At 45.9% G+C, this 17,980-nt stretch overlaps 1 protein-coding gene and 2 pseudogenes across 1 annotated transcript; all 3 read right to left on the bottom strand.

The window, feature by feature from the left end:
- Positions 1-1,421: 1,421 nt before the first annotated feature.
- LOC149345873 (uncharacterized) lies at positions 1,422-2,435 on the bottom strand. Its single transcript, XM_089541211.1, has 2 exons — positions 2,110-2,435; positions 1,422-1,500 (listed from the first exon to the last, which is right to left on the bottom strand). Exons 1-2 carry the CDS (start codon positions 2,433-2,435, stop codon positions 1,422-1,424), a joined length of 405 nt encoding a protein of 134 aa, XP_089397337.1.
- A 7,679-nt stretch (positions 2,436-10,114) lies between these two features.
- Positions 10,115-11,608, bottom strand: LOC149345872 (uncharacterized; annotated as a pseudogene).
- Positions 11,609-11,749: 141 nt separating this feature from the next.
- LOC149345871 (uncharacterized) lies at positions 11,750-17,717 on the bottom strand (annotated as a pseudogene).
- Positions 17,718-17,980: the final 263 nt, after the last annotated feature.

The raw sequence follows: 17,980 nt of genomic DNA, 5'->3' as shown, positions 1-17,980 counted from the left end.
CTTCAGTATGAAGTATGTCATGAGGAGTAGCCACAACCTTTGACATATAAAATTCCATTTCAGAGTCTGTGTTCGCCCAGATCTCAACTGACCAGTAAAGTGCTGAAGTGCGCATGTTTCCCTCTACAAGGGTGCTGGGCCACTTCATCTCCTTCTGCTAAGATTTGAGGGGAGAGCTCGTTGCTGACTGCGGTGAGAAGTGAGCAGTTTTCGCCCCAAAGGCCGTCAAGGAGAGCAGCCACTGTTGTCGCATCTTGAACAGGGGGGGGCTGCTGGTGGCAGTGCAACCACCTCTTCCACTTGCTTCCCATTGAAGCTTTCCAGGCATGCTCCCTTGTGGTAAATTCCGAGGCTTTTTACAGAAGGTTTTCCCCATTTCCTCGGGTCATTTGTTTGTGAGCTGTGCTGTTTTGAGTTCACATATTGCACCGCAGCTGCAGTATGTTTACAGCGTCCTCTCTGTCCTGCCTTGCAAGTACATTTTCCATCTTCTAGCAAGAATACAGGCACCTGTGGGAAAAAACATAAAATGCCACTTGTAAAGCTGCCCTGTAGCAAGCTTGAATCATCTACTTTGTTTCACCAGCCCTCATAGCCTGAACATCGCCGCCGCGGTGGCTCAGTGGCTATGGTGCTCGGCTGCTGACCCAAAAGACGCGGGTTCGATCCCGGCCGCGGCGGCTAGAATTTCTTTGGAGGAGAAATTCTAGAGGCCCGTGTACTGTGCGATGTCAGTGCACGTTAAAGAACCCCAGGTGGTCGAAATTTCCGGAGCCCTCCACTACGGCGTCTCTCATAGCCTTAGTCCCTTTGGGACGTTAAACCCCATAAAACCAAAACCAAACCAAACTCATAGCCTGAACAAACATTTTTTGCAAATTCTATATTTTGGAAACTTTCTCTCCGGTTAATTTGAAGGCTAGAGAAACTTGCAGTAATCTGGCAGGAATGTGAAAAAGGAATGACAAGACTGTGCTACACAGATTAAGCAATGAAGTGATTGAGCAATTGCACAGACTGTGCACTTTAGACCAAGGGCACTAGGGCCATTGCTGTTCCACAGTGTCTCTGAACAATTTGTAAATGTTATGGAGAACACATGATGCCCTGATTGCTTTCTTGGCATTGGGCAACTTGCATTCCATCCGCTTCATAATAAACCGGAAACGAGCTTTCAGTCTTCCGAACGCATTTTCCACTATGCGCCTTGTTTTGGAAAGGTTATAGTTGAAGGTACCTTTGCGGGTCCCTGGAGATGCATTTGAGAATGGTTTGAGCAATGCTGATGTCAAAGGGAACGCCTGATCACACAGTATTACTGGTGTCGCCGCGGAACCTCCAATCATTGCCACAGGTGATTTCAAGTGACCGCCTTCAATCAAGGTGCACAGCTTTGACTGTCCGTACACATTGCCGTCGTGTCAGCGGCCTGGAGCGCCAATATTAATGTACCGGAAACGGTACTGGTGGTCCACCAAGGCCAACAGTATTATGCTGTACCTGCAGAGAAGGAAAGAAAAGCACAATTGTATGTCACTAGTCCAGTTTTCGACTGCAGGTAGTCCTCATGGTGGTGTTTTCGTCCACCAAGTTAACACAACACACAGTCATGTTGGTAAACTGTGTGTCTTTCAAACTACTGGTAAAGAGATAAAGAGAACACATAAGCTGAAAAACTGGTAGTGAGATAAACACATAAGCAGCTACTAAGAACAAAACCCTCATGAAGCGTGTGAGTCATCCGCAATGGGCTTTCACTTGCAAGTCTCAAAACTTCTTTGTTCGGCCATAAATGGCCACGCATCGCAGCTGAGTGATTATTTCCACTTCATTACAGGTGGCAGCCAGAGAACAAATACATATGGAGGTCTCAGGTATAGCCAGTCAGAGCTCCCATTAAAAGGCAAATGAACTTGAAAAACTGACGGCACACAGCTCTTTGCATCTTTGGTATGAAAGTGCTGCATCTGACTATGACTATTGGTAGGGATCCTTTTATAACGATCGAAGGCGAGGCACATGATATTTGTATAATACTGCTCGCAATGAAAAGTCGCTTTTATGGGTTATGTCGTCTTAAATATAAAAGCACGTCACAAAAGCACTTACCAGCCCTTGTAGTTATGATAGTCAATTGCGTTGTGTTCTGGTGGTGACACCGGGAAGCGACATCCATCAAGAGCGCCAATCCCTTGCGCAAAGCCGGTGAAGGCGAAGAATTCCTTTATGTGCTCCTTTAGTTCACTGCTGCGAACCATTCGCAGCCACTCGCCTTCGAGATGGTTGAGCACAGCTTGGCAAAACTCTCTGAACACCACGTTCACTGTGGAACGACCAACGCTGAAAAGATGTGCAATAGTCCTGTCTTCTGCAGAGGAGCACAACCGGTAAAGCCCAGTGGCAACTCTCTTCTGCACAGAGAGCGGCTCCCTCATCCTCGTCATTTCTTTCTGCAAGGAGACTTTGCAGGACTCGACGATATACGTGAATGTCGTTCGTGACACTTGGAAGACTTGTTTGGAGTTGCTCTCCCCTAGATGTGGCAGTGTATCTTCAAACCAGCTTTCATTCCTTTGGAACGCCCAGCGTTCTCGATGAATTGTGGCTTCGTTAGCCACCACAACCGCAATCATACAAGAGTTTGCCAGAAACTGTAGCTGCAAGTTCCTGATGGCTTTCGATTGAGCCTCTATCGCCATTTGTATTCTCCTCTCTTCATTCTCTCTTTTTGCTCGGAGATACATATACATTGCAATCAAAACTATTTTCTCTTTCATCTGCATACAGAGCGTCTCCACCTTGCTTCGCCATGTCAGCCATATTTCTTGTTTACCATTTTTGGATTTGCGGTTAATTTCGATCTTGTTTTGGCTTGCAATGACCAATTTGCTACAGCCAAGTAGAGGATAATTATTTGAGAACTTGAAAATGTTTTTGTTTTCTTTATATGTACTGAACAAGCATTACAAACACTTTTTATTTGCTTTGACTTTTCTTATTTCTGCAATATTTTCTTACTTGATCGTCATTGCTACACTTGCGAATGCCATTATTTTTTACTGTGTAGCACGGGAAGGAACCGAATGACATTTGATGCATCGAATGTCATCCGATTCGAATTACAATAAATTTGCTAGTGTGACAGGGGTATTAGTCCTAGGTCACCCCTTTTAGGCATATGCCTCAGGAATGACACAGGTGAATCAGATCTACAGGGTCTTGAATATTTGGGGACCGGGTTTTAAAAACTTCCTATGTAAAATCTACTACTCCATTCGAGCTGAAATAACGTTCACAAAGTAGCAAAATGTGGTCTACGTTATCTGATAAGTGATTCAACATCGGCACTTGCCTAGATTTTCCGGAATGCACGGAAAACTGCTCTCGGCGGCATGCACAATTTTCGCAGAAGGGAGTCAAGAAGCTGTGTTGATATGGTGTGCAATCTGTCGAGTGGCGAGGCAACAGCCATCTTCTGCAACGCTGTCGGCACGCTTGGTTCGAAGGTGCAGATCGTCTGCTCATTGAAAATAATGCCACAAGGAAGAGTCACCGCTTCCCTTACTAAAAACCGTAGTGGAAATGCTACATCAACAGCATTAGAAACAATAATAAATGTTAACTCGTCGCTTGCTCTTCTGCTATGATTCCGGTGCGGTCAGTTTCTGTGGTTCAACGTCCGCAAGCTGCTCATGGGAAAGAGATCGTAGTGGAAACATCCGAGACTGTAACGCGCACTTACATCGAACAGTACTCAGGCGTTGATGTCGAAGTGCTTGCTGTTAGTCCTCCGGTGGCCTCAATACATCTTTGCAATCTTTCTTCATATTCTTTGAAGACAGATACCCTCATGCGCTCCGTGATTTCTGCACAAGCAGCCTCAATTCGCTGCGTCAGCTCAGAACAACTGTGAAGTCGGCCTCAGCTGTACACGCGGCTTTTTAGATAGCCCCATAAAAAAAAAATCGCATAGAATTAAGTCAGGTGAATGGGGCGGCCATGGCATGTTGGAAGAGCCTCGACCCATCCATATGTTAGGGAATGTTGCATCCAGCCATTGCGGACACTTCTGGCGTAATGAGCAGGAGCTCCGTCCTGCTGAAATATGCAGATCTCCTTCTGCATATGTATTTCTTCCAGCAGTGACGGTGTCCTCAAAATAAAAAGGCCCAACGAGCCCCTCGCACCACAATCCACACCAAACCATGATATGTGAGGTCTAGTCGTTCATGGAAAAAAAACGAGGATTGTTTTTTGCCCAAAACCGTGTGTTCCATTTGTTGATTTTTCCATCCAGGTGAAAAATGGCTTCATCAGTGAATAATAAAAAGTTCAGATGTCCCCGGTCTTGAGTCATTCTTTGCTGTTCCGAGTGGCAGAATTCAAGCCGACGGTCTCTGTTGTCTTCTGAGAGCGCTTGCACAGTTTGCATTTTGTACGGATAGAAGCCCTTGCGTTTCATCGTGCGACATACCGTTGACAGGCTCACTCTGAACAACAGCGCAGCGCGCGTACAGGACATCTGCGGGTCCGACGAAAATGCACCCTCAAGGGCATCTGCAAAGCCTGCGATGTGTTCCCCCTTTATCACTTCTTTCTTTCTTTTTGAGACAGCCTCTTTCTTCGAACATTTTCTTCCATTTTAGCTGTGACTTTTCAGAGGGAGGACGACGGCGAAATTTTACCTTGAATTTCGTGCGCACGCGCAGCGAACTGACCCAGATTCAACAAGCCACGACACAGCTGCCGCCTTTTCTATCGCTGAAAATGAACGCATATCTCTGCAGCACACACTGCGTTATAGGGTGAACACACAAAAAAGTTCGATCTTCCCTCGGGATGACGACAGAACAAGAGTCGTCAGAACGGACCAACAGTCGAAAGCAGATGGCACCGGAATCATAGCGGAAGAGCAAGCGACGAGTTAACATTTATTATTGTTTCTAATGCTGCTGATGTAGCATTTCCACTACGGGTTTTAGTAAGAGAAGCGGTGACTCTTCCTTGTGGCACTATTTTCAATGAACAGACAATCTGCACCTTCGAAGCAAGCGTGCCAACGGCCTTGCCGGAGATGGCGGTTGCCTCGCCGCTCGACAGATGGTGCACCATGTCAACGCAGCTTCTCGACTCGCTTCTGCGAAAATTGTGCACGCCGCTGAGAGCAGTTTTCCGTCCATTCCGGAAAATCTAGGCAAGTACCGATGTTGAATCACTTATCAGATAACGTAGACCACATTTTGCTACTTTGTGAACGTTATTTCAGCTCGAATGGGGTAGTATATTTTACATAGGAATTTTTTAAAACCCAGCCCCCAAATATTCAAGACCCTGTAGGTCAGAACAGAACTGCCAGCCGTGGCTTCACATAGCCAGGCGCCGTCTTAATTTTCTATCTCGTGGGAGGGCGTGTTGGCCGTGCTGTAGGCACAGCCAAAAGAGGGCGCTACAACACATTGATCCAATGGATGGAGTAGGGCTGTCGTATTCGCAGGGCGGAACTCCAGGTGAATGGAATTCAGCTCTCACATTTTGCCATGCGCTGGGAAATCGGCATCCCTCTGCCTCGGCCAGGTTTCTAAAACGCTCTGCGTCATCCAGGCCTCGGTGTTTGCTTTATACAACACCTGCAGTCCTTTGACACCTTTAAAAGCTCACAGTCTCTTTGCTTTCCCAATAAAGAGAAGCTTCAACTTTTCAGACCCATCCTTGTTGGCTTCCACCAAAAGATTGAGATGGTCTTTGCTGTGCTTTCCTTCCTGTGCACTTCTCACCTTTAAAGCTCAGAGGCTTGTTGGGAAGAAGCTTACAAAAAGCACCATTTGATCCACGTTGAAGTCGTTCGGCTTATAATTTGCAAGAACGTCTAGAGCTTCTGCTGCTGCCACTCAGTGCACACACCTCTTCTTGCCATGGCACTTTCACCGGCTGTGGGGCGGAAAAAAAGGCCATGGTGCTTATTGAGGCATTTTGACCAGCGTTCGCTGAATTCAAAGTAATCAGCTTCTAGCTTCCAACTGGTGAGTTCTTCCTCGTGGGTCTCGAACCAGATTCTTGCAGTGCCCGTCAAGTAGAAAATGACGTTGGCCAACTTCATCGTCGGGCCCCACCTGTTGTGTGTGCTCGTACATGGCGAGCCAGTCCTCCACATCAGCACCGTCCATTCCACTGAAGGTTCCGGGATCACACGGGTGGGCAATGATGATCGCCGGGGTGGCGGATGCCAATGGTGCAGCCCCGGTGCTGAGCATGGCTGAAGAGCAGGGGAGGTGAAGACCACTGTGGAGCTCCGTGCTTGCTGTAGGCTACCCCGCACCTCCACCAATAATATAGCGTAAATGTACGCACACAAGGAGTAGGCGTAGTCAGAGAGATAGCTGACAGCAGCTCAGTGGAACCACTGCAGGCCAACAGCGCACACAACACACTTCGTCCTCTCCGCGCTCTGTGCACGAGCCCAGCACTTTCTTCGTCGTTGTCCATTGACAATATCATTACGTGAGCCTTAATCAATGCTGAACGCCTCACACAGCTTCCGCCTCGCCTTTTCTCAGCCTTTAGCCGCGTCCCTCATAGCCTGAATCGCCTCAGGATGTTAAACCCCCATAAACTAAACCAAACCAGCCTTTAGCTGTTGCCCATGCCGTCACACAAGAACAGGCGAAACACCTCAGTAGACAGAAAATGTAACAGCGAAATAACATTGGTTTATTGAAACCAAACTGATGTACAGAATATGAGAGGTGAACAGGAAAAGCGTCAAACCGTAGCACTGCTAGTTTCGCTGTATCATTGTCGGCGGTGTTTTTGTTTGGATGTGCAACTACACATCGGAACCAAAGCACAAATGCACAAATAACTGATGCTAGTTCCATTCATTGTTTTTTTGGCTCTGGTTAAGACCTGTGCTGCATCCAAGCGCGAGGTCTCTGGACTGGTAACCCAACAACGGGGGCGCTCTCGGAGTGCCTCAGAGCCTCGGCGCTGTGGATGCCAGCTGTGGTGCTTCTATTTTTATACAGAGGGACCGTTTCATAGTCTTAACAGTGTCCTTGTCTGGTGTGGCGTCTGGCAGGAGAACTGAAAAACAGTGCGCTGCTGTGCTGGTAGCTTAGTCAGAATTTTCAATCTCAGTTTATTTTTTGTAGCCCCCAGGTCTTCTTCTGTCTCATGATGAAACATTATAGTGAAATATGCAGTGTAAAGTTGGAAAATGAGGTTTTCTTTAATTATGGTTACCGAAAATCGTGAGTGAATCGCGCTTCTGATGGTCCTAGTGCTTCGCAAATTCCGCGGGTTTCCAATGATGGAGCACCACTATCTTATCTATGTATTTATTTACAGATACTGCCAGTACCATCTGGGATTATTGTGGGAAAGGCACATATATAGCACATTGGAACGAGACATGTTTGGCAGCATTTTGGTGTTAACAGCAACTTGTAGCAGTTTAGATAACAGGGCAATAAAGTGCGAAAAGGAAGAATCCATATAATACATATTCATGTTATTTGTACCGTGGAGAGGAGAGATCAAACTTCAATTGGTTGCTATCACAAATTTCTGATGAAAAGCAGACACATATGAGGCGGTCAATGAGCCAGACAGGCAAACTTTATGGTTGGCTTTCCCAGCTTTCACGTTTTTTGCCATTGCTGTCTCTTATCCTTTCGTTATTTCATAATAAATAGCAGTAAAATTACTGCTTTTTATGTGTGAACCCTGAATCCTTAGGGCAATAATCCTCTTGATTTTTCTGTGAACAAATGCAATAGTTTTTCAAAAGTTATTTTTGTAAGAAATGTAAATATGCATGCTGGAATTCAACTTCTCCATGAGCACTGGGAATCTAAAGAAAAAACAAAGCCTTATTGCACGCAACTGGGCTCTGCTAACATGCCGACATAAAATACTTGTGAACTTTATTCTGAAATATTTAACACCCTGGGATGACTTTACAAAGCTGTTAATTGTAATTACTCAATAACTATGCCATCTAGCTTAAAAAAAACAAAAACAAACAAGAGCGGGCGAGAGCTGAGCAATTCGAAGCTCGAAAGAGGTGCAAAGATGCCGAGGCCAAGCGGCATGAAGAAAACGCATGGCTCGGTTTGACCGCCTAGCAGATTTATTTGCTAAGCAGCAAGGTACATCTCGTCAACAATAAAGTTGTTACAATAGCACTGCACACTCAATCTTTCATTTCAAAAACATTGCTCATATATGGGGCAATATATTACGAAAAACACATGTACGATGACCCGTCACTGAGCTTAAGATATCAGTCGAGCAATGAACTCTCGGAGAGACCGGCTGTGGTCAGGCATGCTGCAGTCAAAGTCCTCTTCAGGGAAGTATATGCAGTGCAAAAAACGGGGAGAGCAGTGAAGACACAAACAACAGAGTTGTCATTGCCCATATTTTCTTTCTGTGGCAATGTCGTCATCTCCAGGAGGAAGTCCCTCTCGTCGTTGCATAGGTTGTGCAGCACACATTTTGAAAGAAAAATACCACGCAAACAAAGACACATGTGGCCATGACAATATAGCAGCTCTGCGCAACACTTTTGGCATCCACCTGATACAATCTCATGAATCGCTGCTTCAGCATCCCAAAAGTGTTTTAAACTGACACTCTTTGTTGACTGTGTCGCGTATTAAAGTTTCTTTTCCATGAATGAAAGCAGCCCTCATTGTCCCTGAACGGTGTCATTAACCAAGGCATCAAGGGGTACGCACTGTCCCCGAGAATGTAGTTTTCACCGCATTCCAGGGATGCACGTGCGAAAAACGGGCTTTCCCTTAATACGCGGCGTTGCGCACTGATCCCAGAATAATGATGAAAACATTCAGGAACTTGTTCCTGTCGTCACATATTCCCTGTGATGAATGGTCACTTGCTACTGGGCCAGCATATAACTTCACCGCTAAGAGCGTGCAGGAAGTGGATGATCCGTGTCACGCAAGCATGCACGGATGACTTGGTAACATCAAACTTGTCGCCGATGACATACATTGACATTTGTGACCCGATGTACACCAGTGCAACGAGGCAAGTTTTCTCGGCAGATATTTGTTGACGGCCTTGCACTGCGCTTGGATAGAAGGCCGAAACCCTGTATTTACCACTGATCCAGTCAAACGTCTCTCTGGATAACCTGAAGAGCCTTTTAAACTCGTACTCGTGGTACCTGTTGACAACGTCCTCGTAGCCATGCACCCAATAGGCATCTTCATGCATCAACGCGCAAACAACTGAAACGCAGACATCGTCGAACTTCTCGTCGCTGTCGGTATAAGGGTTGTCGAAATCGTCGTCGCTGTCAGAGTCTAGTAGTTCCATGGCAGCTTCGAACCATGACCTACTGTATAATGGGCGACCTGCGCATCCTGCGGTTGCCTACGGCAGTGCGCGGCCGAAGAAATACCACGTGATCATTGAGTAGGGACCAAGCGTGCCGGTAGAGGCCGCCAGTGCTCACCCTCACAGCAACGCCCAAAATGCTCCGGCCCTGCCTTCAGGAGTACGGTGATGATTGCCAAATTCTCACAGGAGCTGCAGTAAACTGGCCATTCCACATTATAGACAGGGTGCGGCTAAAAAAAATGCGCGGTGATACATGCGAGAGGCACAAAACCCCAGATATTTGGTATCTTCGCTGTGCAGTGCAATGAAATTTAAAACTAATTTGATGACGTGGTCACGCGGCTGCTAAGATTGAAATGGTATAATCCCTCAGAGTTTTTTTTTTTTTTCCTCATTGTCTGCTGAAAAGTTGATTAGTGCTGTGCTGCCAATACGGTCTACTGCGCACTTTCTGTGCGAGCCGAGGCTTGAGCATGCCCGCACTTCCATCTCCCGTAGGTTTCGCTAGTCCCGAGCTGGACGCAGTGAATGCACTGCGTACCGAGTTGCAGGGCTCACGCGTCCCTTTGGTGCATTCGGCACGTTCACTGAAGTGACCTGCCGTTGAGAACGCGGTAGAACACGAGTAGATTTAATTGCAGCGCATGCCACAATCGTAAAAATGTGTTGTTATTGACACATTTATCTACGCCGCTTTGACAAATGATGACGAAAGTCTGAGCCTGAAAAATGCCAAGGGCACTTTATTGTGCCATCACAGAGGTAGTCCCTACACTTTAAGCACTTTTCTAGAGTTGGGCTTCTTGTTCAGCATTTTTCTTTTTGCATTGCCCTCAGTGAGCAGCCCAGCGAAATTTGTCAAAAAGGGCCTCATGAACTTTTTCACAATAATTCTCACAAGTTCCATTCTATGGGCCTCCGAGTGGTTTTTGTTGCACATAAACAATGGGTTCCTGACAATTGAAGGGAATACAACTTCTCAAAACTTCTTTAAAGGCTCTGGCCCTTTCACCAGCACTGTAGCCTCTTTAGAGGCAGCACCCTCCAGGAGAGAAACAAAGCCCACAAAAGCCAAAGTGGGGTAGGAGAGCCCTCTTCTGTCAATTCCTGCAATCAGGGCAGTGGTAGTTGAAGTTGGTGCACGTAACTTATCAATGCATCCCAAGCAGTCAGTATTATCTTGAACTGCCCTCACCAGGAAGCCAGCAATCAGAGCTAGCGTACTCGACCTCAGGCTCTGTTGTGGCAGACCTGGAAATAAAGTGTGGTATGCTGTGAGAAATAGGTAATAACAGGCTTAAGAGCAGTCACAAGAAACAGTAAACTGGTTAGTGGTTTCTTTGAATAAGAGTGTTTGCTACAGAGACCTTGACATCGAGTGCAGGCCAGCATATAGTTAAATAAAAGCCGCATGAGACATTTTACAGAAAATGCCTAATAGCACATCGTGCACTCTAGTAATTTCGAAAAAAAAATATGCATCATTGTTATCATGCTCTTTTACAAACGTGCAGACTGTTAGAAGTAAATTCTTAGCTGTTTTCAGCACTCAATCCACAATGCCTTAATTAGGAGAAAATGCATACTTGGGTACCGCTCCAATGCAGATAGGTAGGGGAGCAGAAGCTTTCGAACATCCTTTCCTGCAGTGGCCTTACTCACTCTTTGAACAGGCAGACGTGATGCTGCCCCTAGATTTGCCACCACACTTCCGACATTGCCACTAGAGGAAGAATGAATGATCCCAGTGATCAGAATCTTCTGAAGCGCGAACAACGCTGGGTAGGCATCTGTTTGGCCATTGCTGCCATTTAGCTGCCTAATAGCCGAGAACAATGACTCTACGTCATCACTGGAAAATTTTCCTGTCAGCACAAAGTGAAATCCTGCAGTTAGCAAGTGCTTTGTGCACATAACGGTGGATGCGGTTGTTACAGTCAGTGCCTCGTGAGTCTCTTGAGTGAGAAATTCCAGCTTGTGGATCCAGACATTCCACCTCCAGCCATAGAAGCCTACAAGAAAATGGCACAGAGCTTTTTTTTTTTTTTGCAGTATGAAAAAAAAAGAAAAATGATTTCAAAAGGAGTGCATGAGTACATGCACTTTTTTAATGGATGCTTTTTTCAAGTATACTTGCATTCTCGCAAATTAAGACTTCTGAAAGATAAGTGCTTTTACATATTTCAACCATGACGATTATACCTTTCATCACTTGCACTATAGAAGGGCATCCTCCAAGCATCCCTGCTGATGGTATGAAATGTAGTGCTCTTGATGTTGTGCGCTGAAAACCACTTGTACACTATCTCCATGAATTCGACTGTGGGCAAGCACTCCTCGAATCCAGGAGCACCAAGACGATGTCCGTGCTGCTGCAAAAACCTCAGGACTGAAGTGACCTTAAAAAAAAACAGCAGTGAGCATCTAAGCTGACTTCAGCTGTAGGTTTATAGCTTAGTTTATAATAGTTATAACAGTATTTATAGCTTTTAAGCAGTACTAGAGACTGTGACTAGCATTTATACTTATGTACAACGTTCGCACAAGAAAGGTCATCAATGCATATTTTACCTGCGGTGAGAAAATGTCAACAGCTCTACTGACATTCATTTTCTCGAAGTTACTTGGCCAGAGGTGCTTCTTTGTCAGGCACCGCACCATTTTAAAAGCACCCTACAAAAATAAATAAGGGTTAGCATGACACTACAAAATTTACAAAGCAAAAAGCATTGTTTGTTACCTTAAGTAGTCTGGCAGGATCAGCTTCCCTTTGTTCCTGAAAATTCTCTTTTCATCAAGAAACTGCGACCTGATATTTTTTAGGATATGGCAGTAGTCAAATGAAGAGCTGCCGACTTTCATCTAGAGGGTGTCTAGAAAAACCAAGTTCAATACTGATTATTATGTCCGTTTAAAGCACCATTATAAATTCCATACACAACAGCCAGAATGCAAACATGACAGCAGATTTAGCACAGATATATTCACAGCAACACATGTGTTATGTGAGGCAACACTGAATGACTACTCACATTACGGCAGGCTTGATAGGGCCACCCGACAAGCTTGAAAAAAATTTGCAGTTTGCCTGATGATTGCCTGCAACTATCCTCACCACCTGAAAGCCTGCCTCTTCGACAGATGCCATTAATTTAAGAGCAAGAATCTCCAGTTGTCCTCCAGTTAAGGCCTTCGAAAAATAATACCCAACCGGTATCCTGCAAAAGAATATAATAGTTGCAGATTTGACAGATATAATTTTCGTGCTATCTTCTGACACAGCCAAAAGCTCAACATACCTGTAATCAGTGTAGAGACCAACAAAAACAAAACATAGAAGGTGTGTTGCCAATTCATCTTCTAGGTTGTAATAGCTTCAGCACCTCCCAAGTTGACGAGACCACGCACAGCATCTGATTGCTTGTGGTATATAGTAGCCTGTTTAATAGACATCTCGTCCATGATGAGGGAACCACATCGTGCCTACAGAGATTAATGTAAAAACATACATAAATAATTTATTGATGCGCAACAGAGTATTTTACCTGTCCGGAGTGCAGTCTTGCTTCTACATGGAGCCGCTGCTTTATCAGTCAAGAGACTACCTCTCCAGTGCAAGCACCGATGTATCTCTTCAGTGTTGACCTGCATGGTAATTTCAGCATGCCAGACTCTCTCAGCAGCTGGTAACACGACGGAGATTTGGCATGCCAGAGTACACACTGGCGTATAGCTTCTTCCTGCCAGCGGCGCTTTGATGGGCCCAAAAAAGCCAGCTGCTCTTGAATGAACACGGCTCTCGCATCATTTTGCTCCACCTTTTTCCTGAAAGGTATGCCTTTTCAGGCAGCTTTGGAAGAAGGCACTTATGAACCGGACAGTGCACTCTGGCATGATTTCACACTGCATCTGACGCACCGATGGCCGGACAGCTTGCCGGACGGGTAGGCTGGGTGAGACTACAGGCCCAGAGGGTTCACTGCATGGCTTGCTGGGAGTTTTTGGAGTTGAATGCAACTCTGCTGGACAATGCAGGGCCCTGGCAGGCACTCTGGGCTCCTGATTGGTGCTACCGTATCGGCTTTTTCTTGCAGTACTGGAGAGACAGAAGCATGCAAAGATTTCTCATTTGTGTCCTCACAGACAGTTTTTAACAGAAACCTAGCTTGGCGTCACACTAAAGGAATATTCAACAGGCTGTTACTTTACTGTGAGTGAAGAAAAGAAATGATAGCCAAAGAGAGTCTGGTCGCAAAAAAATGTTTGGGAGACGAGAATGCAGAAGCATGGCATCTGAATACTGATCTAGTGTCAGGAAACATGTTTGATTCATGGATAGAGCAAAGGTATCGGAAAGAATGATGGCACGAGTTTTGAATTACAGTAAAAGCTCGTTAATCCGGATCTCAAGGGCTAACCGAAATCTGGATTATCGATTTAACCATGAAAACGACAACAAAAATGCACTCGTCACAAACATACCTTTATTGCATAAAAAACTGCATTCTTTTAGTTTGCCACGTCACTGGAATTTGCGCCAGAACGGTTTTTTTCAACCCATCATGTGGTGGCACACGCTCACTCTCGCGAGACTCCACACAGAATTCTCTAGTCAAGATTGTCCTCATCGGAACACTGACTTCGTCCCGTCGAGCACTTTGGTAATAGTTGTCATCACCAGGCCAGCAACGACAACATCGTCTATTGCAACATAGTCAACAGGCTGGACACCACTACACAGGAGAAACTCTTTTATGTGATAAAGTGTGAACTGCACTGAAGAGGCTCAGGTCATGCCTGCCCAAAGGCCCATATGTCAACAGGGTCTGCAATTAGCGTGGAGCCAAAGCAGCCACTGAAGGGTTTCCCCATTACTAGAGACTGAAAGGCTCACACTTGTACAGTCCTGACCCTCTCTCCACGCACGCCTTCCCTTGCGCCTTTTCTCTACCTACACTCAACGTGGATGAGTGGCTAGGCCAAACAGGTTACACAAACAGTTCTTGGGGTGGTAGTACCCAGTGGTTTCTAGGCTGCACGCTCCCACCATTGCATACTATTCCATCGTGTAAAACAAAAGTTAGGTTGTACTGTCCCACTACTGAGTACTATTCCAGTTTATGGATGGCAACACTCACCAAGATGCAGGCTTAGGATGTTGCTAAGGCTCTTGAAGCTGTGCTTTAGGCCCCTCGAACCTGCCCAGCTGCATTGCAGGGCAACAGTTTTGCTCACAACCGTCTTCAAAATCCTTTGCACAGTATGTTTAGCTTCCATGCCTTTTTCAGTGTAAAATAAGCGGCCTGGGAAGAGAGAGAAGGTTGTACATGAAGTTCAAGTACATTGTGCTCACTGCTGTGTGCATCAACCACAAGAAGGGTTATATGCATAGATTTTTCTATGTTCACACTGTTGAAATGCATGCATGCTCCATTTAGGCACAGCTCTGCTACACCAATTAAAGGACTATAGACACCAAAGTATTGCTTGCGTGTTTTCCTCTTTCCAATGATGCCCGAGACATTAAAGGGAGACTGAAGCACTTTTTCTGAAAATCGGGCTGGCAGCGGCATCCTATAGTTTTTCATGCTGTATACTGGAATATTGCATCCAAATAAGGCAAAAACAAGCGCGAATTGCCTTTTTTAGCCGAAATATGCGGCCTGTGCCGCGGAGCACGCCGCGCGGCGCGCCGCCGCCCGTGATTGGTCAAGAGAGGTCGTGACGTCACTTTGAGGACTGGAGCAGCTGCCGATCCGGATCCGGCGCTGCGTTGAGGGCAGATCGCAGCTTTCCGTGTCGTTGTAAAAGCGAATACGGCGACTATTTTTTTTTTTACTGACCACCGAAGTAAAGGATACTTACTACAGTTTGCTCATTCGATGTATCGCCTGAAACCAAAAAAGACACAAGCAAAAAATTCTATGCCTAGCACAAGCATACGCCAGCGTCAAAGACGCGATACAGACCATGCGTAAAAGGTGCCAGCACAACATCGGCTCGTATTCTCGGAAAGGAAGGGGTGCGAACAATACTCAAGTCAATTACCACCACCGGACGCCTCCTGGCTCGCCCGGAAGAGCGTCATCCTAAAGAAAAGGCCCAAAGCACAGTGTAAATCCTGTTCTCAGTACCCGGCGTTGCAGGTTGGGGCAAGAAAGTATTTCAAGTGAACGATGAAGGAGCACAAAGTTGGTGTCAAAATTAGCGAAGCGCAGTGGCCAAGTACTGCCAGGCATGTGACCACAAGATAGTGACGCAATCATGGTGCGCTGGAAACCAAGCCAAATACGCGCTTAAATACGCTTCACTCCTGGCGTGTTCAGCAGGTGCCAGAAAATATTAATCGCTGCCTCGGAAACGTTCGCCCTTCCTAGATTTGCAGTTTAGGTTCAGTGAAGTAGTTGCCAACTATATGTGTGTTTAAAAGCCAAGCTAGCTGCAACTCGCCCGCTGCCACAACTTGATGAAGAAACCGAGTAAGGTTGCGGTGTTTTTTTGCAAAAACTCGGTTGGCATTCATTTCTCTCATAAATTTGCATCCGAAATCAACGTCGAACGCTTTCATTTTAATTGCTTAGCTAGGATTAAACGAGATGCCGCATATGAAGAGCTTCGATGCTTGCTTGCTTTGCTTTATTGTGCTTTGCTCTGCTTGCTTGCTTGGACACGTCGAACCGAGTATAAAATCACTAACCGAGCCTTGCTGAGCACGTCTCAGGTGGTCTGGCCGCACCTAAGCTGAGGAGAGCAACACATGCTTAAGCCTCTATAAGGTTTCTTCAGGGGCTAAGTGAGCATGTTTCTACTTTTAAAAGAGGCGCTTCTTCGGAATGGTGACACGCCTCTTATGCGCGAGGAAATCGATGGAACTGTGTCATGGTTCAGCCGCGCCTTTTCGACAGAAATCTCCAGAGATCACACTAGGACAAGCTCTGCCTGTAGCCGCTCTTACGAAAGTGTTTCGAGCAGAGTAAGCTTGCTTTAGTCGGCTTGAATTCTTCGTCACAGCAGCGAGCGGTTGTGCTGCGAGCTTGTGGTATTGCGGAAAACAGTGGAAGATGACACAGTCGCGGCTGTAGTTGTTCGTGGACACGAACGCAGAGTAGTACCTGTTGAATCTGATTCTCAAGATCGGCTGACACGTTTTGTACGTCGCAACGCACGCAGTACGAGGAACAACGCATGCAGCACGAGAAACAACGCGCGCTGAAAGCGCGCTCGGGTGCGCCGAAGCATCCCCGTCTCCTCAACATGACGTCACGCTGGCCGACATGGACGAGGTTTCCCTCTCCGCTGTTCCCCTCTCCTGCGCTCGCGCGGGGCGCGGGAAATTTGAACATCGCGTTTTTAATTGGTGATTGCGCCGCTGTTTTAGCCAAAATCGAAAAAATAATTTCACAGACGTGATCAGCAATGACACTACTTCAAAACCCTAGAAGGTTAGTTGATTCGAAAACCGCCTCAGTATCCCTTTAATATACATAATCACCACGTGATATTCGCCTACAATATAACTGAATTTCTTATTGTTGGTGTTTTGCTTTCACAACCAAATGATGGCAGTAACATGTAGTTGCCCTGAAGGTCAACTACATGTTACTGCCATCATTTGGTTGTGAAACAAAAAACACTAACAATAAGATCCAGGTCACGTGAGGTGCGAAAGAAATGGCAATATTACTTATCCCAGCTCTTGAAGCAGCCTGGTTTAAGTGTTGTAGTAAATTAAAACTAGGTGGATTCTCGATCAGTAGAATAGTGTTTTATGTGTTGACAATGACCTAAAATGTACCTCTCCAGTCCGGCTCAAAAAAATAATGCATGGAATTAATTGTATTAGTGTATTATTGTTTTGTGGCTAATAGAATTTGCAAATGAAACAAGAAAGCAGTATTGTTTGCATTTAATGCGAACGCTACTGCTTTCATAATGCGACTTTAGCGATTGCTAGCTGCACTGCATCGCAAGCTACAGGAAAGCTACTTCAAGATCTTATTTCGAATAGCCGATCGAACAGACTTCTCGGTGCAAATACGTTCTGTCAGGCTACGCCGGCCATGCCTAGATTACGGCAAATGGCTAGATATCGCAGCTAATTGTACTACGCTAAGATGTGATTGCTATTTCCGCATTGCTGCATGAGCGTTACAATGAGCCCGAAGCGTCGAGAAAGTCACATTCGAGCCCATGTCAAGCAATAATTCGGCGTTGCCTATGGCATTGAAAAACGTCAGGGCACTGCGGGGCACCAGATTTTATTGAACATGCCTGACAAGGCACTATGTCGGCTTAAAAATCACTAATAAATTCATGGTACCTTACTTGTGAGCCTGGGCTAAGTTTTCCATCTTGTGCTTTATCTGCTTGACTGTGACGCACACAGTGTGCCTAAATTCCTCGCTTGCGAGCTGGTTGCACAGGCCGTCATCCTTGCATACACGGGCGCATTGTGTTTCTGCGCTCGCAGTTCGGCAAGGTGATCCTGCCACAAGTTGATAAGTAAATAACGGGCACTTTAGCGGCCGTTGATAAGTAACGGCCGTTAAAGTGCCCATGTAACAGAGGTATAAAAGTCCACAGTGCTCAGTTATGTGCCCGTCACTACAGCGCC

This window comes from Amblyomma mixtum, chromosome 4 (genome assembly GCF_055824585.1).
Source record: "Amblyomma mixtum isolate Tamu chromosome 4, ASM5582458v1, whole genome shotgun sequence".
NCBI classification, from domain to species: domain Eukaryota; kingdom Metazoa; phylum Arthropoda; class Arachnida; order Ixodida; family Ixodidae; genus Amblyomma; species Amblyomma mixtum.
The sequence above is the reverse complement of the archived record's forward strand: the minus strand, read 5'-3'. Positions and strand labels throughout refer to the sequence as shown.

Bases quoted from the DNA above. Each gene is read 5' to 3' on its own strand.
- LOC149345873 (XM_089541211.1), bottom strand. From the start codon at position 2,435: ATGAGGGAGCCGCTCTCTGTGCAGAAGAGAGTTGCCACTGGGCTTTAC. The intron at 1,501-2,109 runs GTAAGTGCTTTT...CCTTCTCTGCAG, and splicing joins TATCATAACTACAAGGGCTG to GTACAGCATAATACTGTTGG.